General features: G+C 33.0%; 2 protein-coding genes across 3 annotated transcripts; both read right to left on the bottom strand.

The window, feature by feature from the left end:
- Positions 1–809: 809 nt before the first annotated feature.
- On the bottom strand, positions 810–7,458 carry LOC124368120 (DNA-directed RNA polymerases I, II, and III subunit RPABC5). 2 transcript variants are annotated; one of them, XM_046825404.1, is made up of 3 exons: positions 7,308–7,458; positions 4,107–4,209; positions 810–1,068 (listed from the first exon to the last, which is right to left on the bottom strand). In XM_046825404.1, exons 2-3 carry the CDS (start codon positions 4,199–4,201, stop codon positions 960–962), a joined length of 204 nt encoding a protein of 67 aa, XP_046681360.1. In that variant the 5' UTR covers positions 4,202–4,209; positions 7,308–7,458; the 3' UTR covers positions 810–959. The 2 variants fall into 2 exon arrangements, with proteins under 2 accessions (XP_046681360.1, XP_046681353.1); XM_046825397.1 differs by lacking the exon at positions 7,308–7,458 and adding an exon at positions 7,034–7,209.
- A 12,894-nt stretch (positions 7,459–20,352) lies between these two features.
- LOC124373690 lies at positions 20,353–23,152 on the bottom strand. Its single transcript, XM_046832068.1, has 2 exons — positions 23,001–23,152; positions 20,353–20,926 (listed from the first exon to the last, which is right to left on the bottom strand). Exons 1-2 carry the CDS (start codon positions 23,150–23,152, stop codon positions 20,353–20,355), a joined length of 726 nt encoding a protein of 241 aa, XP_046688024.1.
- Between the last annotated feature and the right edge of the window lie 708 nt (positions 23,153–23,860).

Here is a 23,860-nt window from a genome sequence, read left to right as displayed (position 1 = left end):
GATTTATACATATTTGAATCAATAATTTATGTAAAACAAGTTTTTGATCCTATACTAAAGACTAATAAACATACAATAATACTCGTTTTAATAGACATATCAATCAACACAATCTCGAATTAAAAAAAAAGAAAACATTACAGACGTGATATAATTTACCAACTAAATTTATAATGGAAACAGAGTTGAAGATAATTGTAAGATGTAAGGTTTACTTGAATGTTAAATATTATTATTTAAATAAACTAATGTTACTATTTTTTATTTGTATGTTTAAATTAATATTAGTATTTAGTTTTATTGTAGTGATGCTATTCTACAAAGGTACCTTATAGATATGATGGAATAAAGTGATTTCGCTATGACTATTATTTCTAGGATTCAGCAATGTATCTTACGATCTTTATGAACTAGGAATGTAAAATTTTACTTTTCGAATCTCTACATTTAATTTAAAAACCTCTGAGAGACTTCAATTTAATCTCAAAAAGTTACATCTGTAATGCACAATGTCAAAACTTAAGTAAAGTCAAAGTTACAGATACTTCTTTTTTTATTTGTATATTCTCAGAGTTATAAAATATCCAATAAGACACTCCCTAATCCAGCAAAACTATTTATTGACTTTTTTAAATAAACTATTTATTGAAATTTTAAATCCTTTATTTCATTAAAGACTTTAATAAAAAATTAATAAAAAATATGACCTTAAAAAGTATTTCATTTTCTGCTTTGTATTCTTGATGGAAGTCACTAGGTTTTAATACAAAAGACATTTTTTATTCTTAAAAAGTATATTTAAAACTCAATGACAGACTTAATAAGATTCTTAATTAATTAATGTATCACAATGCATTATTACAAACGTTAAGTAATATAATAAATCACTCTTCATCTGCTGCTTGGAATAATTGAATAATAATCTCTCTCCATATCAACCTTGATGTAGGTTTTGCCACTTATTTTTCCAGGGGAGCGTAGTTTAGCAGTTTCTCAATGAGATCAACATGGCCCAGTAGCATCCGCCGACAGCAATAGCGCTTCAATCCCAGTGCATCTAGGGCATCCCTGCACAAATTTTAACACTAGAAGCATTTCTTTAGTAGTATAAGTACATCCTTAATTTTACTCATACTTGAGGTGATGTATTGGTTAACTTAGAGGATTTCTTTGCAGAGCTTTCATAATTTTAAATAAATCACCGTACAGTTAAAAAACACTCATGTGATTGGAGAACATTTCCAAACATATAGTCATTACTCTCAATCTCTGCTGCACAAAATTTAGCCCACACACTTAATTAATATATTATTCTGTTATATAATATCCAGTATTTGATTTATTCACTTTCACTGTATAAGAATGAGAGGAATGTTTATACAATCGACATACTTGAAATAAGTAGACTGAAACCTTTGGACACAATATTCATGTTCTGCTGACGAGACCATTACACATGAAATAAAACATTTCTTGTAATAATTGTGTCCTTTAATGTGAAGTTATCTCTTACTAATCCTTCTATGGTCACGTAACCAATAAAACTCGTGAGTCAATTATCTGTAGCCTCAGACCGAGATTAAAAAAAAAATCAAGACATTTATTGACCATTAGGCAATCATACAACTATAATACATCTCATCAATATGGTAATCAGTAATACAATGAACCTTGATATATCAAACTTTAATATATAGAATTCCTTGATAAATCGAAGTTTTGTCATTCCTCTTGAATGTTCTGTGTACTTCAATGCTAATTTTACCTCTGTATATAGAAAGTTTGACATAAATAACCTCAACATATCAATATTTTACCTTTAATTTTGCCAACTTTTAACTTCTATGTATCAAAGTTTCAACTTATCAGTGCAACGAACTGAAGTACAGCACCGTATTTTTAAGTCAAGACTTGAAACCTCCACCAACGATACTCCTTTGTTTTCTATTGTCGCCAGTGGTGAATAACCACTTCACCTACTTCAGTTTGATTTGTACATTAACTAATCCAAATTTAACTTAACTAAGTAGTTAATTTAAGTTAACACAATGAACTGTACACCTTAAAATGTTTGACTGTGGAAGTATTTCATGTGAAAGTGCAATGGCAAAACAAACAACTCTATATTATCAACTTATAGAGACTGTGGATGTCGGAAATAAGAAAGAAGTGACATTGGAAAGAGTTTGATATACCAGCAAATACTCAAGCATATTGAAAAATGTAACCGCTGAGAAACTCTGTGCAAGAGAATAAAAGGACCCGAAAGAAGGACATAAATGAAGTGTCTTTCATTGCTAAAAACATTGCCGCGATATTTAACTTCCTGTAAGTGGACCAATTTTAATAGAAAAAGCAGCTCAGTTTGCTGCGTAATTAAATAAACCTGATTTTCTAGCATTGTGCTGCTTTTCCTTCATGACCTCGAGGAAAAGAACCTTACAAAAATAAGCATACTTGATGCAAGATGTATGACATCTAAGGCGTGGGATAATGTCACCAAGAATACCATCACGAACTGTTTAAAGAAAAGTGGTTTTAAACAGCAAGTTCACAACAATTAGGAAAGAGCTGAAGAAGATTATTCGGTTATCGAATGAATAACGATGAACTTAGCAGTCCTGAACTAAGGAGAGAAGTGACTCGGGCTCTTAATTTGGAAGGACTGTCTTTCAAAGGCTTTGTGACTTTCGATGGCGAGGTTGCTACTTGCAGTTAATTAAGCAAAGTAGACATTTAATGCATCCATTTCCAAGGATACGAGTGTAGAAGACGGTGCAGACTAGGATGGCAAAGATGACCGCGACAGTCAAGTCGAAACACCTGACCACACCCTTTGCAATGCCCAGTGTTCCATCAACACTTTGTGAAGATTCTTCCAAAAGAAGACATCTATGGATGACAAAATGATCCAGTTTATATCCATTTTAGACAACGTAATGGACAAAGTAACTTAACAGATAGACAAATAAAATTTCAAATATTTTTAAATCAGTGAATAAATTTTGCCAACTCTGTAACTTTTACATAAGCCTAAATTACAGTAGCATATTACACATTGAATATATGTAGTATTGTACTTTATAAACTTATTGTATTTATATAACTTTCTCAATTATTATTTAATTTTTCTTATTTATACTATTGTACTGTATGCTTCGTTAAAATTAATGAACTTAAATTTATGTACAATTCTTGTAATAATTTCTACTACACATTTCCCGATAAAGTATTTATAATCAAGCCCACATTATTACTGTGTTTGTTACTAGTTGACAGGAAGATCAACAGACTTACATTATAAAACTATCTTCTAGGACCCACTGATTTAAAGAACACAATTTTACACATAATTAGACATTTTCTATTGCACTACAATCTTTATCAACCAGTAGAGTACATTCTAGTTGTCTGAACACTTTGGGTTGCAAAGTCAATGTGGGAAGCAGTGTGTCCAATTCTCTTTTTATAGGCACTGTTATTACTTTATAACTGTTGACAATGTATTAAGTACTATATTGAATGTGAAAACCATGAAAACTGTTAGTCTACTGAAGGGAGTGGTGGGAGGGACTTGCCTCAGGTTTAGGTTTGGAGGATTTCTTGATTTTGTTACCCATTGGTATGCTAGTTCCCATCGTTTTAACTGTCAGGGATTACAGTCTTTTGGTAATGATTTAACTATTGTGGATTTAAAACGGTTATTGAAGTCTATGTGGCTTGCAACATATTGGGGGACTGGTTTGTCTTTATAGCCTACTTTGACATCTTGTCTGTGCCCATTCATTTACCAACTTCAATTTCAACACTGTCCTGTACAATATATAAGTCTCATAACCCATAGCCTAAGAACAAGAATGAATGGGCAAAAACATGTGTTTTATGTTAACTCAATCAAAACTGCAAAAAGTTGTGTTTTATGAAAATTCATTGTACTAGGCCATCAGTTTCTCACTGTACACTACTAAATTTGATACTAGTCCCTATTACCTTAACAATTAATAATGTCTGGTATTTAAGGTTTTATGGCATGATTTCTTGCCAACAGAAATGCATTTGTAAAAAGCTTTGGGTTAACATGAAGAGGTATGAATAAGAGAACTCACCCCTCTGTATACTCAGCTTGCAGCAGTCCCAAGTAAGCCTCCCACTTGTTGCCTATCACTTTGCCACAAGTGAAGCACCTCACTGGTATAATCATCTCCGAAACTGTACAGGTACACAATCACATAAGTTTTACTAGTTGATTGAATATTGCATTGCTATTACATAACTTTCTCTTCTTCTTTAAATAAAAAATGTAATGCTGTCTAATTCATAAAATTAACTATTCCACTTGTATTTCCTAAATCCTAATGTTCCTAATATTTATAATTATTTTTTGATGTAAACTAAACATTGTAAAATAATTTCTAAAAATCACATGTGATATTTATATATACATTTTTTAATTTTATGTATTTGTGTCTTTTTGCCGTTTGACGGGTATTGCAGATTGTAAATAAACTGTTGCATCAAGTTTTACTTATTACTAACATATACAAATTTTTTTAAACATAATTTTGTCATTTCTGCTAAGTGTTGGGCTAGACTGATTATGAGTACATAAACCTATTCAGGGTTCGCAATATCTAATATAAGAGAATAGAAAACAATTTCAAAAGATAATATATTGATTATTCTCAGATCTGAGAACATATTTTAGTAAAAACTACACAAAACATAGCTAACTATACTCTATTTAAAAGTAGACATAGAATAGTTGTACTTGAATTTTAACTAATACTACTTGGAAATAAACTCAAATTACCTATCAGAAAGAAATAAAGTACTAAAACAAACCACAAACAGTAAACCACACATCATTCACGATTCACAACAATAACAAACAAGTTTATCAGTTGCTATTGAACTGTTGTAAAAAAAGTATGCAACTTCACAGCTGGAAATGTATCAATTATGGATCGCGACCGGCTACAGTATAACAAATGGCCACCACAATCAGAGGATGATTATCAATTTTAAATAATGATACCATCGAATATGACATTTGACCTATAGATATTCATAACTAATCATTGCCAGCTTTCTTTATTTAGACTACTGACATCATTACCAGCTTTTTCTAGTGACATCATTACCAGCTGTTGCTAGTGATGTCATTACCAGCTGTTATTTCGTTTATTTAGGAGAAGGTTGGTGACAATGACAAGAACAATGGTGATGAATATGCAAATATTGGCTCAAAATGTTTTTATAAAAAAAGAAATCTTTAAAAACTAGTCACAGAAGTGAGTGCATTGCCGATCATCTTACATAATATATGTATTGATGAGAAATCACGATTATTGGTGGTGATCCATTCGAGCATGTTTTAAATGCTATCAAACATGTCTACCCTGTGAAGTAGTAGTTAGTACTATGCAGCTCAAGAGTACTTTTAATACAATTTAAAAAAAAAATTCATTTCTTTTTCATATAAAACTATAGCTTCTCTACATTAACATTTTCAAAGCCTAAAACTTAATTCAATTCAACATCATTGTACAAAATTTATTCAAAGTAAAAATGTGTTTGGAAATAAATTCAGAATTAAAATCATGTATTTCGTTATTGCCTAATGGCGGCAGGAACACTGATGTGTTTTTTTTTTCACAAGCAGTCACGTTTATTCTTGAAAGTAAGTAAATGTATTATAAGGTAAGTAAATGTTATTGTGGTAATTCTAAGCAATATATGGGTCAACCTCGATTTTTCTCATATTACAATATAATGTTCCAATAGTCAATTAGAAAATGAAATGACTAGAATTTCTTGCCGGAAAGCAGTTATAGGGAGCAGGCAACCGCCAGACGGTCATATATTGCTTAGAATTACCTATTAGTGATCAGGGGCACTGACGTGATCTGGGCTTCAAATTTGAAACTATTCGAGTTAATTTTTGTTTCTAAAAGAGCAAGCAGCGCGAAGCGGGCTGGCATCGTGCGTGATCCTTTTTTTTATTAAAAATTACTGATAAATTGTTATTACATATTACAATATAATGTAGGTAATGTATGTAAAACAATTTAAAACACATGACCGTCTGGCGGTTGCCTGCTCCCTATAACTGCTTTCCAGCAAGAAATTCTAGTCATTTCCTTTTCTAATTGACTATTGGAACATTATATTGTAATATGAGAAAAATCGAGGTTGACCCATATATTGCTTAGAATTACCGTTATTGTTTTATTGTAATAAGGCCTATATTACATTTTAATTTTTAAACTATATTAATATTTATACATTATTTTCTAAGATTGAAAAATAGCCAAACCATATTGGTCTTTGATATATCTATTACATTATTTAGTCCAACATTTTGCTTCCAGTCCTTTGGATGATCATGAATATTGATGATTCTATATCATTCAATAATCATGCGATTGTGTTGGTGGCCGCTTATTATACTTCAGCCTTGCGACCCCCTACAAATTTTTTCTGAGAGTGAAAACATACTATTTTAAGAAATTGATAGAAGTGGTTTAAGATTATTATACCCGACTGGCTAAATTTAAGTGCAACCAGACTGACATATTCACCTTCAGCACCATTTTGATTGATTATTTTCCTTTATCACAATCAGTGTGAGGCTTCGGTACTGCCATAGCCCGCACTGTTGGCCAGAGACATTACTGTCAGCCTGTTCAATTACTAGTTCTTTTTACAAGTTTTTTTTAATATTCAGACTTTCCAACATTTAATTGTTTTCTGTTTAAATTTACTTAAAAGCTTTACTTTTGAAAACAACCAATATGGTATTGTAAGGTGGCTAAGGTACATTTACCAAATTACACTATGAATTGTTTATGTAAATTATAAAACGTTCATAGACCTAAACTCCTCTAAATTTTCAAAATTGGAATTTCTTTAAATCATAACCTAAAATTCTCTAACCTAAAAGGATACATCTCTAACTAAAATTCTCGTTATTAATTTTTGATATTGTGAATAATCTAACAGTATTGACTTAAATACCAGAAAATATTAGTACCTGTGTTATCCCCAGTTTTCTTCTTTATTTTATTTTGTTAATTAAGTTATAATACTCCTGTAGTTCATTCAACACTTATTTCAAACCCCTCTGAAGCATGTGAACGTAAAATTAAAATAACACATGAAGCAGATAGTTTTAAACAACACCCGACATATGACTTTTTTTTATTTCGCTAAATGTTCGGCTTAGGATACTATTCACAAAGTTTAGAGATACATTGGTTAATGGCTCTTTGGTGTTAATTGATTGGACAGAGTTACAATATACTTACAAACGTCTAACAATATTTTACATAGACCTTTTAATTTCCTATTAGTCTGTAGTTACTTCTTTGAATACTTGATTAGTTACTCAGTAAATGAATCTACTCAGTAGATCGATTTTAGACTACTGGTATGATGCGGGTTCATTGTGTCCACATAGATGGTTATTGCCAATTATTAGGAAACTATTTTCTCCATTCAACCTCGTTGATCTCAGATTAATAATGATATTATTCTTATTGGAAATAGTACATTTAAAATGTATTGCATTGATAAAATATATGAAATCGACAGACATATTTTATTACTATAAATAGTTTAGATTAAATAACAAGTATGCTGTTATTGCAGTTTATTAAAAACTAAATAATTGACATACTATGTATGGTTTTACTGTGTGTCATATATAAGGGTATCAACATTATATTTCTGCCTTCAAAAACTCCTGAGCGTAATATAATGGATTGCGTGCAAGTCATGAAATTGTAATTTTAAACTCTTAAAACGAGAGTCTCGCAGTTGCAGTAAACATGTTAAAGAACGCAGTATAGTTTATTATATATAAATTTTAACAATTTTATTTTAGCAAATGTGTTTTATCGAACGTCAAATTTGTTTTTACCCGTGATATTGAAATTGCGAAATCGTGTCTTGATCTAAAATCTCTGATGTTCAATTTTGTGTGTATTTAAGTTTGATTTTGATATAATTGCAACGCCAGAATTTCCAGTAGGCCCGTGGGCTGAGAGTAAACATAGGTGTCACATATGTATATGGAATTCAAATATCATTGTCTATTGCGCGGTGATAGAGTGATTACCCCCACACTTTCTCTTGTTATGTTGTAATTAGGCTTTAAAATTTCAATCAGAAATATATTGCAGTGAAAATTTGACTGTCTAGTAGCATTCAACTGAGCTGGATGGCCGCTTTTTATTCTATAAGATTTATTTTAAGTTAAATCTAATAATAAGTCATCCCAAGTAAATAAGTAAGTAAATATTTATATTCTCAAATAATAACAAAATTAAACTTAGATAACACAAGAGGTAGAGGTATATCACTAAAATTTGCCCTAGCGTCTGAAAATATGTAAAGCCGGCACTGGATACGTGCACAAATTTAAGTTTCACAGTAAATTATTTGTTCCACAATTGTTGTAAATGTTGCCTCACGCATATTGCAGATGCACAATATCCTGCAATAATATTGCACCCAACAATAACTGTATCCATGTTAAGCGACAAATTTAAACTACAAAACTTATTTATATGTAAATTAAAACAAGAATGTTTGGTATTTGGGTTTTAAGAAATGCTGTACAAATACTGTTACTGGCCAATAAAAATACCAATGAAATAAAATAAATCTAGTAATAAATACTCCGCAAACCTTTAAATGCAACCAAACCAATCTACATTTAAAATATATTCACTCTTTTTTAATACACAATCAAACCTGTGATCACATGTTACTATAAGTAATGCTGTCTCCTTTTATGTAATATACGTTAAAATAAAATAATATAGGTTTAATAACTTCATTATTGATTCCATATTATTTTTAAATATAATTATGTTGCTGCTATTCCTGTTTCACACACCGACCCACATTACGTGCTTCAAGGAAGTAGCCAGGCTTTTATTTTGGGGGTGCTGAGCATTAATACATTCAAGACTTGGCTTTGGGGGATGGCAACAGATAAAAAAATTTCTAAAAGCAAAAGACAAAATAACAAAAAAATTAAGTTGTATTATTGCTTGGAAGTGGAACAGAAAGCTTATTACAGTGTAATTGATCAATTATATAGTTAAAGTTAATATTTATGTTAGGTGTTAGGTATCGTGTTACGTACAGTCCAAGCCAACTAACTTCGCTCACTCCACTGATAAATAAGCGCAGTTGTATTTTAGCTAAATATGTTGAATTCATGAATAAAATACCCAAGTGTAACACTAGACAGCAACACCGAGGTTTATTAAGTAGGCCTTTAGGTTAAAGATGCCTCTTTCAGTCATTGTTAAAAGCGTAAACATGATTTGATGACAATTTCGGGGGGTGCTAGAGCACCTTCAGCAACACCGGGTTACGTCCTTGACGTGCTTATTTTCAGATAAAGTAAAATTCATCATACAGGATTAATTATAAATACATTGTGCTGCCTTGTTACGGATTAGGACAGTTTTTTTCAATATTATAAAAACCTATAACGCATTATCTCTCAAAAATGTGTTTAGAGTAGCCTAGCATTTAAAATATTTTGTTTTTAAGCAATATTAAGCTAATGTGTAATTAATATTACGTTTTAATAAGTAGCGTTAAGGCCCGTTCACACGAGGCTGATTTGCCAGCTGCTGATATCAGCTACTATCACCAGCGCTATGTATCAGCGTGGAAATGCCATTCACACTTGGCTGGTTATTAGCGCTAGTTAGGGTGAGTGTGGCCATTGGAGACGGTGTCTCAAATAATTAAAACGTTGAAGTAGTTTGTTTCAGCTAAACAAAATGTCATCTCTGGGGATAAAGCGAAATATGCTGAGGCAAGTGTTAAGGATGGGAGTGAAGGAACTATGTGAGCGCGAGTTAAGAAAAAAAAGACGTACTTTGTGGATTAGAAAGTGGATAAATAGGCGTGAAGAACTTGGGGCTTCTAACACACTGTTAAGAGAACTAGCAGAAGAGGATGTCACTGAATATTTTAAGTTTATGCGAATGACAAGTTTAAAATTTGAAGAGCTTTTGGAATTAGTCACGCCGTTCATCACAAAAAGAGATACTGTCATGAGAATGGCCATTCCTCCAAAGACGAAACTTCAAATAACGCTAAGATATTTAGCAACGGGAGACTCCTTTTCCTCATTGCAGTATTTATTTCGAGTACCTGTCAACACCATATCCTTAATGATACCTGATGTCCTTCAAGCAATATACAACGTACTGGAAGCATTCATTAAAGTAAGTAAGCTATCTTTTTGTTCAGACATCCAATAAAAGACATATTGTATAGTTATGTTTTAAAATTAAAACTAAAATAAATCTAAGATATAATTATGGACTACTACAAACTTATTAATAGTACTTATGTTTGCTTAGTTACAAGTCAAATTCATTAAATTATAATATAATTTGTAGGCTTTACCAAAAAAATACTTCAAATGGCATAGTATTGAATTTAATTATTAGTAAGTACTAGCTGTTCCCCGCGGCTTCGCACGCTTTTTGTAAGCTTTGCTCGTGTATGAGCACTTCTGGTTCAAGTGAATTATATTGTCAACGCCGATGTAGAGTTTATCTTGTTGACACTATCAAGAAAATCTGCCAAAAGTGTATGTTTATAGCCATTGTACACGTACATGTACTTAATAATAGTGATCTAACATTCAAGCTATAAGGCCAAACAGAAATTCATTTCAAAGACAAATATCCATAAAAACTTAGCGCCTTCACATAGTGTGTGGTTATTATACACAACTATCTCGAAATTGCAGTTTACAATATGCAGGCGCTTTGATAACTTATATATTTTGCAGCGCCTCCTGGTGGTGAGTTACATCAATAGGCATAGCATGTAAACCTTCTACGTGGAAAAATACATATACATAGAAATTTTCATAATGATCGGTCAAATAGTTTCTGAGTCTATAAAGGACAAACACACAAATTCGTCAAAAAACTGCTCAAAGGAATTCTGTAAAAAAAAATGTTGAGAAAAACATTCTTCAAAGAATATTTACATGAGAAAACAAAAATACTTGCCTATTTTTTTAAACCTTTTACTGATGGAAAATAACACTGTTCTTGGAAATTGTAAAAAAGATATCAAATCACGTTTATCAAAAATTTGACATTTGTGACACGTTGTAAATGTCAAAAAATGTTTGTTTACATAGAAACGTCAAAAATATTTATGTTTACTTAGTTACTGTCAAAAATAACAACAATTTTTTGTCGCATTATATATGTTTACAAAGAACAGCTGATTAAAAATTTGAAAAGACTCTTTCACTTAATAACATATGTTTGCTGCAATGCATTTCTTACGGGTATTTCTGTAACCAGTGGGGCGGAATCCTGAATCGGGAAAGGGATAAAAAGTATCCTATAACCTTCTACAGATCGAGACGAACAAATTAAAAAAAAAATTAGGCGAATCCGTCCAGCCGTTTGTGAGTGATGCTGTTACACACGAACAGTTTCATTTTTATATATATAGATTTAGGCCTAAATACTAAACATAACAATTAATTCTCAAAATTAAGAAAACTTGATAAGATATCAGCACTATTTTGATTAGCGTTCAGACTGTCCTCATCATCATGGATCGAGCTCGAGGCACCACTAACGGAGGGTGAACTCCATGGTATCACTAGAGAACTAGTAGAACTGGGCGGAGATACTGAGTCTAGTAGTCGAAGCCTCTCGGCAGTTATCAGCCCTTGAATTTTCTCCTGTAATAAGATTACACTGCGAGGAGGCATTTTACGTAACTGGGCAGCAACAAAATGAGCAAATTTGTCATGTTCATCCTCTAAATCGACACTAGTAAGCTCAGCTATTTTTTGGAGTTGAGATACGCTTTTCTCAAATTTTGTAGAATTTTTCTTACTGCACTTAGCAGAACGATGTGGTGGTGCAGGTGGCAGCATTTTCGCCGGCGATCTCTTTCGATTGTTGGTTCCTGGCATGATTGTGGGTTCATCTAGGCTTACAGGTTCCCCTTGTTCTTCCGAGTTCTCCACCAGTTGTGAAAGATCCTAGAACCAAAATAAACCGTTAAGAAAAGTAGCAAACTTGACCGCTTGAATTATTTTATTGTTTTAATTTCAGGTACCAACTACAATTGAAGAATGGAAAACCATTCAAAAAGAATTTGAATTGAAGTGGAATTTTCCCAATTGCTGTGGGGCGCTTGATGGAAAACACGTTCGTATTAAAAGGCCACCTAATTCTACATCTACTTTTTACAACTACAAACAGTTTTATAGTATCGTACCGTTTGCTATGGTTGATGCCAATTATAACTTCAAGTTCATTGATGTTGGTCGTGATGGCAGAGCCAATGATAGCTCCATTTTCGAAATGTCGGAGTTGAATATAGCGTTAGAACAAAATCTCCTGAATTGGCCGTCCAATGGTTTATGTGTTGGTGATGATGCCTTTCCCCTTCGTCACAATCTGCTAACACCTTTTAGCCACAGAAATTTACAGCTGAATGAAAGGATATTCAATTACAGACTGTCAAGAGCAAGAAGGGTTTCTGAAAACGCTTTTGGAATATTAGCGTCTAGATTTAGGGTTCTTACTACATCGATAGGAATATCAGTGACACATACAGACATTTTGGTAAAAGCTGCATGCGCCCTGCACAATTGGCTTAGAAGTACCGCTGGAAGGACTTACTTTCCTCCGTCTGCTGTGGATGTTGAAGATTGCAACATCGGTGAGATAATACCTGGCTCCTGGCGAGAAGAAATTACTCCATTGCTAAGTGCTCAGGTGATATCTTCGGCAAAGAATTACAGTCAAGAAGTTAAACGAGTTCGGAATAGATACGCACAAGCGTTTATGAATGAATGTGCAGTACCTTGGCAAATGCAAAGTATTCATTGGAAAGCATAGTTTGATCAAGTAACTGGTGGGCCTACTACCGAATTGTATGTATTATTATATACTATGTTTAATGTTATTCAAAATAAAATATTTATAAAAATCAATGAGTCAGTCTGTTTCCACAATAATTTATACTTTTTTAAATGGTTAGGTGGAATATATTTTTGAAACAAATTACCATATAAATAATAAAATGTGAGCACTTACCAAATTTGATGATGAGTCTCTTCCCATCATAACGGTCCTCCAAAAACTATCGGCAACTGAGAACCAACCAAGTTTTGGTTTGTAAATATCTTCAGCACCAGCACCACTTTTTAATGATTTTTTTTACTTTATTCAACTCCACTCTGTACGAGTCTTTTAAAGACTTAATTTTAATTTTAAGCTGGTCTTTATTGATATGACCAAAACCTTCGGATTCAAGGTGGGAACCTAACTTCTTCAACGCTACGTCCCTGGCGTCTCTTTTATTGTAATTGTCATCTGATGGGTCCCACAAACAAGAGTAGGTTTTAAAAATATTCAAAAACTTAATAACAGAATCAATATTCCACTTAAACTCGGACATTTTGCGAGTCAATACGTACAACTGCAAGTAAAGTACATATTGAAGTTGCAGTTGTACTTCAAAAATATACCACTGCAAAGTAAAGAAAGTAAAGAAGTAGCAGTTACTTTACCGAAATATACCACGCCAGCTGAGAGCAACAATCAAGTTTTTTTCGTTCAGACGACGCTGGTTATGAGCTGATTTACCAGCGCTTGTGATCACGTGACCTAATCCCCCCTCATTCGCGCTGATAATATTAAACATGTTTATAGAGCTGCCAGCGCGCGAATAAATACCAGCGTGCTGGTTGACTTTGACGCTGGTGGAGCATTCACATGGCGCTTATTTATTAGCGCTGGCAAATCAGCAGCGAATATCAGCCTCGTGTGAACGAGCCTTAAAGCTGCCAGCGCGCGAATAAATACCAGCGTGCTGGTTGACTTTGACGCTGGTGGAGCATTCACATGGCGCTTATTTATTAGCGCTGGCAAATCAGCAGCGAATATCAGCCTCGTGTGAACGAGCCTTTAATGAAATATCAACACATTTGCTGAAGCGCAATCTTATATGTGTTTTAATAAAGATTTATGTCATAAAATATTCTAAAATAATAAACTTGCATTAAATAATCCTGGTTTACAAAGATATACAGGAAAAATTAATTTTAAGGCCGTAATAGCTACGTTTTGAATTATAACCAAGTAATTGTTTAAAATACCACACAGAGCCTTGTAGCACGGAACATTAAAGAAAATGTGCTCAGTTAAACTAGTTTTGAACATTTTAAGGGCTCCGTAACCAACGATTGTTTAACCATCCGGCCAATAATACGGTAATTTCTTAACAACATATTTTAATAATTCAAAAATTTGAAACTCATAAACAGTAGCCTGATTACCTTGTATAAAATTTGGTGTTAATAATATCACAAGTTTCCGAGTTATGAATTTTAAAATTTACAGTGTTGTTGATGGGGTAAAAGATTGGTAACTTTTCTGTTGTATTAGTTATGAAAAATGAAGTTATTGTTTTTGTCATTTGCCCTAAGTATTTAATTTACTAACTCCCATTATTTTTGATCTGTTAGTTAGTTAGTAGTTAGCTTTCATCTATAGTATATAAACCATTTTATCAGTCAGCATCTAAGAGATTGGAAAGAAATGACGTACATAGCGTTGTATCAGTTATACATATCACACTTTCCAACAAAAATACCGAGGTTGAAAAGACTTTGGAACCAGGTGGTTTGTGAAGCAATCATGTGTGTGCTCGTTTAGTGTATTTAAACGTAAATGTAATATTTTTGATGTTTGCTATTTTTCACGCGAACTGTTCTATTTATAATTAGGTTAAAAACTGTATATGAACACTGAAATAATATGTACCTCAAATGAGCTTACTTGAGTTCAATTATTACGTTACTGGTGCTAAATATTTACACGTTTCCCCCTTCCACATCAATAACATTTATTTAAATAAATAACTTTTTATTGCTGTCTCTATTCATCCCGAGGTTGGTGTGGATGGGGACAGCTATTTATTTTGTACATAAATGCCTATTATGTGTCAGTATGGGGACACATGATTTATTTTAATATCTTAAATATGCTTAATTATTGTTATTGTATTTGGCATGATCTTTAACTATTATTCACTGACTACCCTCAAAATTCAGGAAAAACAATAATAACTGCATAAAAGAATCTGTTTATTGTAAAAGAACAAAATGTCATATGTCAGGATACAATGAAATGATCAACCTATAAAGTAACAAAATTATATTTTAACTAAAAGTATTTAAGTAGCCTACTCTAATGGATTATGTTTGAAAATATACCGGCCTCTGCGTACCACTGATGGATCTAGAATAGCCAAGATGACGTCTTTTCAAAGGAGCACTCGTCAGACACACGAGGAAAACAAAATATTTTGTCACTTGCTTGACTGTCTAAGGAATGATCCAAGAAATTTATCACCCTTTTTTCCTAAAACTTTCCCAATAAAAATTTGTAAACCCTTATCATATACAAATTTTACTTTAACTCAGTCTCCCTCCTTACACTCCAGCAAATTTTCAGAACATTATTCATCCTCTTCAGCCTCCAAACTTTCTTCATTCTCGCCATTATAATGAAGTGTCTGCATTTCTAAATAATTTTAACTTTCTGAGCTTGAGTCTTGTTGGTTACTTATAGGGTTATCAAAATCTGCAAGGGTCACACTGCGGCCAGCTAGAATATTCAGTTTCTTCTTACGGCCTGATGATTGTTTTTCTGTGCCTTCTCAATAGAGCATTTTTTAAGGAAAGTTGTTATACTGTCATTTATTGTAGTGATGCCGGTGTCTGACTGGTTACCATTTTCATCCTTATCCTCAGGTGGCAGTTGGTCCAAGACGCGTTTTATATTCAGGGGGAAAATTCCTGCCTTATCGAAGACAGCAGAAATTTCTTTCTCCAAGTTTGGTTGGAGTTTTACTAGGGCTTTCTTTACAAGAGAAGGAAAATATTTTTTATCAAAAACATTGCCCTCTCTTTCTTTAAATTTTGCTTCTTCCATAACTTGACGCCAACATGTATTTAAAGGACCAAATACCGCGTCATCTAATGGTTGCCAGGTATGACGAATTTGCCGGGAAGAAAACAAATTGAATGTTGTTTTGCTCATTAAGTTTGACAACTTCAGGTGACAATTGTGAACTTAAGTTATCACCTACAATAACCTTCCTACCATATTCTTCATATTTTGCAATCTGCGAAAATATGGAATCATAACTCTCTGAAACCAATCCAAAAAAGTATTTCAGTCAATCCACCCCGGTTTAGTGCGGTTGTAAAATCATCCAGGAGGTCCACCTTGGCACCAAATTCGTATAAATTAGTGGCCTTATAAATGATGTAAGGAGCCGACATTGTACCAGATGCAGTGGCAGCAAACATTACAGACACGTTACTTTTGCTTTGGTTCATTGCCCTCTCTGGCTACTTACACCCCCTTTTAAAAATTAGCTTACGTCGGCCTGGGTCGTCGGCCAATGCCGTCTCATCGCAGTTGATAATCATATGGGAAGAACATATATGATAGCTTCTCCCAACTCGTCAAAATAACCATTAATGACTTTTGTAGATATTTGTGGCCTACTTCTTTTCATGTTTTGACACATTATTTGAGGCAGTTTAGCTTCATATCTGGTTAGAAAACCAACTGGCTAGTCAGGACCGGGAAAGTTATTTTTAAATTTAGGAATGTTCTTACCTCTCTGTCTAAATGAAACTTAACAAAATATCTTACATCAAATGCACTCACGGGATAACCCCATTCACCACCAACGAATTACTTCGTTGTTCACCACACTTGGTTAGGCTAGCCGCTATTTCTTCCTCTAGTTTAACACCAAGGATGATTTTCCCGCCATTCTTCGTAAAAGTTAACTCCTTCCCACTCATAACTTGTTTAGTGTATCAGTGAAGGGCCGATTTGAAAATCTTAAACTGTTCTTCGCCTTTCCTAATTAGAATAGAATAGAATATGAATTTATTCCTTCGATTATTTACATAGTTTTATGTACACAATACAGATTTGGCTCGGAATTTCTAGCAATCGAATCAAGTAGAGATGGCTAGCACAAAACGAAATTGACAAAAAAAGTCTCTTACAATCTAAATAAACTTAAATCCTAGCGGTCCACCGCAGTGTTCGCAACTAAATAAAAATAACATATAAATAAATAATAATACTAAAATACACTTAGCAACAAAACATTATTACAAACCCAGAAATTACGTATTCTACAATACAATTAATATATTTTTGTGTATAGTAAGAGTTTAAAATACAGTAGTGTAAAATATAAAACAAAAGAATAATTGCATTCAGGTTTCCTAAAAACCTTAAAACTTCAGTGCAGAATCTCAAAAAAACCTCTGTGTCTTCTTTTTCTTGTAGCCATTTTTTAACTTTTCTTTTGAAAAAATTTAAGTTTTTGGAGTTTTTAATACTGTGGGGTAACATGTTAAAAACCTTTGGGCCTATATAAATAAAAGTTTTTCCGAACATAGCTTTATTTATTTTTGGTCTTATGTAAACAGAGTTGGTAGCAGCACGAGTGTAGAGTTGAAATAGTTTATTTCCATCATTTCCACTTCGGATGTAGAATATTTTCAAAACTTTAAATATAAAAAGGTGCTTGAGAGGGAGGATGTTAGTTACTCGGAATAAAGGTATGGAGAGGATTCTCTATGAGGCTTACGTGTGATTATTCTTACAAAATGTTTTTGAATTACTTCTATTGGTTGCAGTGAGACATTGCCAGCTGCTCCCCAGACCTCAATACCGTATATCAATCTTGAATGAATTAAGGAAAAATATAAAACTCGGAGTAGTTCGTCATTTAAGAGATTTTGTAAAAAATAGAATGTTCTTATGCTCTTACGTAATTGTGCCTGTAACTGATTAATATGTTGTTTCCAAGAAACATTTTCATCCAGTTACACCTAAATATTTAACATGTGCCATCTGTTTAATTTCTGGGCAAAGGCAATTTTGAGTTTTGAAACAATTAAAATAAGTGTGAAATTTCAGTGTATCTTTAAAGTAAAACTGTTTAAGGTCGAAATTTACAAAATTAGTTTTATCAGCGTTAATTATCATTTTGTTATTAATACACCATGAGCTTAGAGCCTGTAACTCTGCATTAATATGTTGCCAAATTATTTTCCATGATCGCTGTACGTATCGAAGGGTAATATCGTCCGCAAAAGCTATGATTTTTCCGTGAAAGGGTAGATTCAATAAATCATTCATGAAAATTATGAACAGGGTTGCTGAAAAAACAGACCCCTGTGGTACACATTGCAATATAGGTTTTGAATGTCTTAAACAATTTTTAATTTTAACTTGCTGAGTTCTTCCCGTCTAAAAGCTTTTAAACCAATTTAATGCGTTTCCTCTGTACTCACAACACTCCATCTTGTTTAAAAGAATATCGTGATCAACAAGATCAAATGCTTTAGAGAAATCAACGAATAAACCTGAGACCTTACTGTTATTATTTATACCCTCCATGGAAGTTAAGATTGCAGATTCGGTACTTTTACCTTTGGTGAATCCAAACTGTTTAGAAGAAAAAATGTATTTTTATTGAGAAAACAAATTAGCCTAAACTTCATACAACTCTCAAACACCTTAGATATTACAGACAAAAGAGCAATCGGTCTGTGGTTCTTCACCTGCTCCCTAACGCCTTTTTTGAAAATAGGAACTAAAATAGTTTGTTTCAACTGAGTAGGAAACTTGCCAGATTCAAAACTCAGATTAACGATGTAACTCAAAACGTGTGAGATAGTGTCTTTTACGTATTTTATGAACTGTACCGAAATATTGTCTATTCCAGTAGATTTTTTATTTTTTAATGAGTTAATTGTGTTTGAAATTTCTAAAGGAGTAACTGAGCTCAAAAATATAGTGTTAGATTGACGGCGACAATGAGCGAGGGTATCGGTGAGGTGGCGGGGGGGTAAGGGGGGGCCTGCTATCAGTTGTTGGGAGATTGACACAAAATACTCATTGAATACGTTGGCTATCGTTTCCGGATCTTCAACAATGCGACCATCCTCTAGCTTTATCTTAAGATTAAGATTCTTATCAGTTTTGTCGATTAGACTGTTTATTATTTTCCACCGCTCTGTAGAGTTTCCTGCATTAATATGAATTAAATTGTGGTAATAATATTGTTCTTAGCTTTCTCTATTTCCAGATCTAGATTAATTTTAAATTTCGAAAAGTAAGTACTAAAAACTGTATCGTATGGTCTTGTTTTTAAAATCTTTGATAACTTATTCATTTTATCAACTTTTTTCAGCTCAGTTATCCAAGGACTTTTAAACTTTGCCTTTTTAAATTTTGTATAAATAATTTTGGTTTTCTGGTTCGAAATTATACATCCATTTTATATATCATAAAAAATGATAAGCGCTATGTCAGTGTCGTCAGTGTTGTACACTTTGTCCCAATTAGTGTTTAACAAACAGCATTTCGCACCTTCAAAATCAACTTTCTTAATAACTGTTTGTTCATTATTTGATAAGTTATAGATATTATGATTGTTCATTACTAGTGCTATTAAACTATGGTCAGTTATATTCAGTTGAAAAATAGCTGATTTAAATTTTAATAGATTTTTATTTCTTACAAATACGTGGTCCAAACATGAAGAGTGCTCGACGGTCGGCCTCGTGTAATCTGTTATCAATGAGCTAAAACTATTATTGTAAAATAAAGAGAGGTAAGCTTCTGATTCAAGGGTAGTCTTTTTAATATCAATGTTAAAATTGCCCATGACTATTGAATTCGATTAAAAACTTACAAAGTGCGGTTCTATCTCGTCGAGAAAGTCTAAAACTGAGAAATTGTGAAATATATAAACACCGAACAGAGTCATTGTAAGGTTATCAAAATATATTTGCAGCTATATAACATCTGCAGATCTCATGTTACATTCTACTAAGCTACATTTTAATCTACAGTATTAGTAACACAATATGCTACTATTCCTCCTGATCGGTAAGATTCATTACAATTGAAAAAAGATGTGTAATTAATTAGGAAGTTGATAATGTGCTATTTCATCGTTAAAAATCTACGTTTCTGTTAAAATTATTACATCTACTTCACGTTCCAATTTTTGAAAATAAATCAATAGTAAATCGAAATTTTTCCTAAGACTTCTAATGTTCTGATGAATGAAGGCTAAGTTATTGTGTTTACTGAGGGGGAAAAAAGATTGATCTAAAAAATTAAATGTGCGAGTCATTGTAGATATTTATATGTGTGTTAATTAATAGCAATAAGAAAATTAAAAATAACATTTCCTTTTATACCCTTAGACTGTTCACAGCTTTTCTAAGTCAGAACTTAAGTCTATTCTCTTACATTTCTCCCCTTCACTTCTCCGTACGAAGATCCTCCCGTCTCTGCTCCACACGTACTTGTAGTTCTTCTCTCTGGCAGCTTCCTTGGTTTTCGACAGCAGTTGTTTGTTCTCCGGCGAGACGTGCTCGTTGACAAATACTCTGGTTGACGAGTTGAAGTTGGGGTTGATCTTGTCAGCCATCAGAGGTCTCACTCTCTTGAACCCATTGATCCACTCATCCTTTTCGTCGTATGAAGTAAATCTCACGACGAGGAGGAATCTTGGGGGCATACTCTTCTTGTTGAAGGTCGGAACGCGGTGAGCGGCGACTACCTTTTCTTTCTTCAACTCGACTCCGATGGCTTTTCCGACGTCATTTAGTACAGCGTAGATGTCTTCTCTTTGAGTCTCAGAAATACCATCAATCTCTATATTTTGCTTTCGAGAATATTGTTCAATACTCCTCACTCTAACCTCCAGATTAGACACAGCGCTGCGCAGCTCGGCATTTCCCTTTTTTAGTTTAGAGTTTTCGTCCTGGATTATCCTGAGCCTAATGATAAATATCCTGAATAAAAAATCCTAAAATCCTAAAAATCCTGAGCCTCATTATAAATCTTTGGCACTAATTGCCATGCCTCTAGCAACAGCATTTATTGCCTCTTTTGTAACTTTCTCATCAATGGTTATTAGCCCGCGGCTCACTTTTATAAATCTTTGGCATCTGAAATTAAACATCATAAATTAGGCTGTCTTATAAAAATACTGTAACACAAGCTAAATATTAATAATAAAAACTTTTGATTGAAAAATTTTTACACAGAAGTAACATAAATGTCAAATTAATTTAGGTTAGAAGTGGTTTGACTTGACTGTACCAAAACAGTCCCCCAATAAACACAAATATGTCCCCTATTCACACCACATGTACCTAAGAAACGCATGTTTTTGTTTACATATTTGCAAAATCCTGAAAACTTAAATTAGGTTAGGTTGCAAAATATTATTTTACTCACCTTAGCCTAATATAATGAAACGGATCATATTAATCCAGATTCACACCAGCTTACACAACTCATTTCCTAGATCACATTTTTGAGGTTAAGAAAAAAAAGGAGAGGAAAGGTACATGAACTACATGCCTGCCAACATAGAGTAAAACAATTCAGTGAATTTGCACAGTCATAGACTTATAATGTAGGACATAACTTTTTTTCTTTTTTTTTCTCTTTTTTTAAGCCTCAGCTACACAGCTATGTAGGCTTCGATGTTCACTGGTTTATCTCGTGTCTATACATGATTGGCCCTCCCCGGGATTTGAACCCGTGATCTCTCAGTTAGAGAGCCGAGACTATAACCATTAGTCTACGGAGGAGGACAAGGACATAAACACTTAAATTTGAACACCTCAGTTAATATTTATATAAAAAATATATCCGTGCAACAATTAAAAACACATTTTCCCAGTTTTTGTCCCTATTCACCCCAAATTACGGTACCAACTTTTTTTAAGCCTATAGGTTAGGGGGAATATTGTATAGATACTAAGTTATTTGAAAATAAAATTCAAAATTGTCACTATTCACTCTGAATTACGGAAGTTACTGAAATCGTTGGAATTATCCAATAAACACCGTGTCACATTCCAACTTCAGAGCCACAAAATACTACTTTTTAAAGTACAGTCTTGCTATAGATTTTGATATAGGAAAATATTATATTTTAATTGTATAGCCCTTTAAGACAATTTCCCTAAATACAGTAAAAGTACAAATTTCTTCCAATCACCCCACGTGAAATCTCAAAAATATTAGGAAATTTTTGAATTTGTAAAAACTTCAGTTTCGTTTAGAAACCCAATACTATAAAATATACCACTTCCTGAAGATATAATCTATGTATATACTGTAAAGTTTCCCCATTTTTTCTTTAGTGGCTTTTATTTTTTTGCCTGATTACATAGCTGTTTAAATTTTCCACTTTAAATGTCTGTAAGTGTAGTGATAAAGGTATTTTTGTTTTTGTATGTTCTAGTTATCTTTAAATGCTATATATCTTTATCATAAATAAGTATGTTCCCAGATCAACATCGATAGGACCTTAGTTGAAAGAATAGTAATTATTTTAAAATTGATGATGAGTTTGGAATATTTTCCAGTAACCAGAACTTATATGAGGAGTTTTTTGTATGCCATTACAAGTGCCTAGGAAGTTCATATTATTCAGCAAGATATCAGTAGCGAAGCTGCGTGTAATAGTAATTGGCAATTTTAAAGGTAATATAAAATGACCATAAAAATTGCCCCTGAATATAACTGTGATGTTCCAGCGTTCTTGAAATGATGAAGCAATTATACTGCCTAATAGGCAGTACAACACTTGGACGACATGTCTCATTTCTCACAGATTAGTTTATGTTTTATTTTATTTAGCAAAATTATCCTAATTTGAACTGTGTGCTTAAAAAGAAAAATCTAATTCTTAAAACTTAATTGATATTTATACAAAATATCACATCAGAAATTAAATAGTTTTATTCTAATTACTATTTTAGTATTACGTTTATAAATCTAATTAGTTTGACTAATAAATAATGTTTATACTTTAATTACTTATTCTTATGCTACATAGTAGTTATCTGCTCTATCTCAAATGCAAGAACTAAAGGACGGCGCCCACTGTGACCGGACTGGCCCAGTCCGGCCCGGCCCACTTTGGTTTTCCGGTCTGTCTCCGCGCATTGCCAGATATACCCACCCACTATGACCCGGTCAGCCATTGTTACGTTGATTTATCAACGCCCAGCAAAAATTATTACTTTTGGTACATATTTATATCTTGTACGTAGAGACTCACTAAGGAACGATTTTTCTCTCCAACCCTAGGGATGTTATTATTATAAGATTTTGTTAAATATGATTAACTGTTTGATGTTCGCGGATTCCATTACTCAATACATGAATACCGCTGGTAAGCACATCTGAGGGCGGCAAACCAACTTTATATATCCTGTATGTTATATTCATAGTGATATCGGGTATAATTCAATAATTTTGTATGCTCAAAATTATTAATATATACGCACATAACGTAACCAATATTGTGTTCTCTTGGTATTGTGGAACGGAAAATTTACAAGAAAAATCAGGGGAACGAGCAAAAAATAAACCATTTAACTACAAGCCGTATAATTTTTAGTTCAGCCAACATACCTCCAAGTAGGTTAAAGAAACTTGAATGAATCAGCCTGAACTTGTGTACCAGCAATATAGAAATAGATGACTAATTTTAGGGTTAAAAGTTGGAATAATGTTGGAACCAACCGGTTGCATTTAGTGAAGTTACTACCTCCTCCCACGAGTTTTCTTTCATTTCTGAATCATGATAATCTTATGTACTGGATTGTATAAATGTTTCATTATGTTTCAGGCGCATTCTTTCATTACCTTTCCGTCTGAATACACGCAACTAGCCATTTTTCTCAAAG

The sequence above is a fragment of the Homalodisca vitripennis genome, chromosome 1 (assembly GCF_021130785.1).
Source record: "Homalodisca vitripennis isolate AUS2020 chromosome 1, UT_GWSS_2.1, whole genome shotgun sequence".
In the NCBI taxonomy this organism is placed as follows: Eukaryota; Metazoa; Arthropoda; class Insecta; order Hemiptera; family Cicadellidae; genus Homalodisca; species Homalodisca vitripennis.
The sequence above is the reverse complement of the archived record's forward strand: the minus strand, read 5'-3'. Positions and strand labels throughout refer to the sequence as shown.

What these genes read in the sequence shown, in the direction of transcription:
- LOC124373690 (XM_046832068.1), bottom strand. Translation starts at nt 23,152, where the DNA reads ATGGCTGACCGGGTCATAGTGGGTGGGTATATCTGGCAATGCGCGGAG. An exon ending in ATAGAGCAGATAACTACTAT is followed by an intron (nt 20,927 to 23,000) that starts GTAGCATAAGAA and finishes ATTTATCATTAG; the next exon opens with GCTCAGGATAATCCAGGACG.
- LOC124368120 (XM_046825404.1), bottom strand. Translation starts at nt 4,201, where the DNA reads ATGATTATACCAGTGAGGTGCTTCACTTGTGGCAAAGTGATAGGCAAC. An exon ending in CAAGCTGAGTATACAGAGGG is followed by an intron (nt 1,069 to 4,106) that starts GTGAGTTCTCTT and finishes AAATTTGTGCAG; the next exon opens with GGATGCCCTAGATGCACTGG.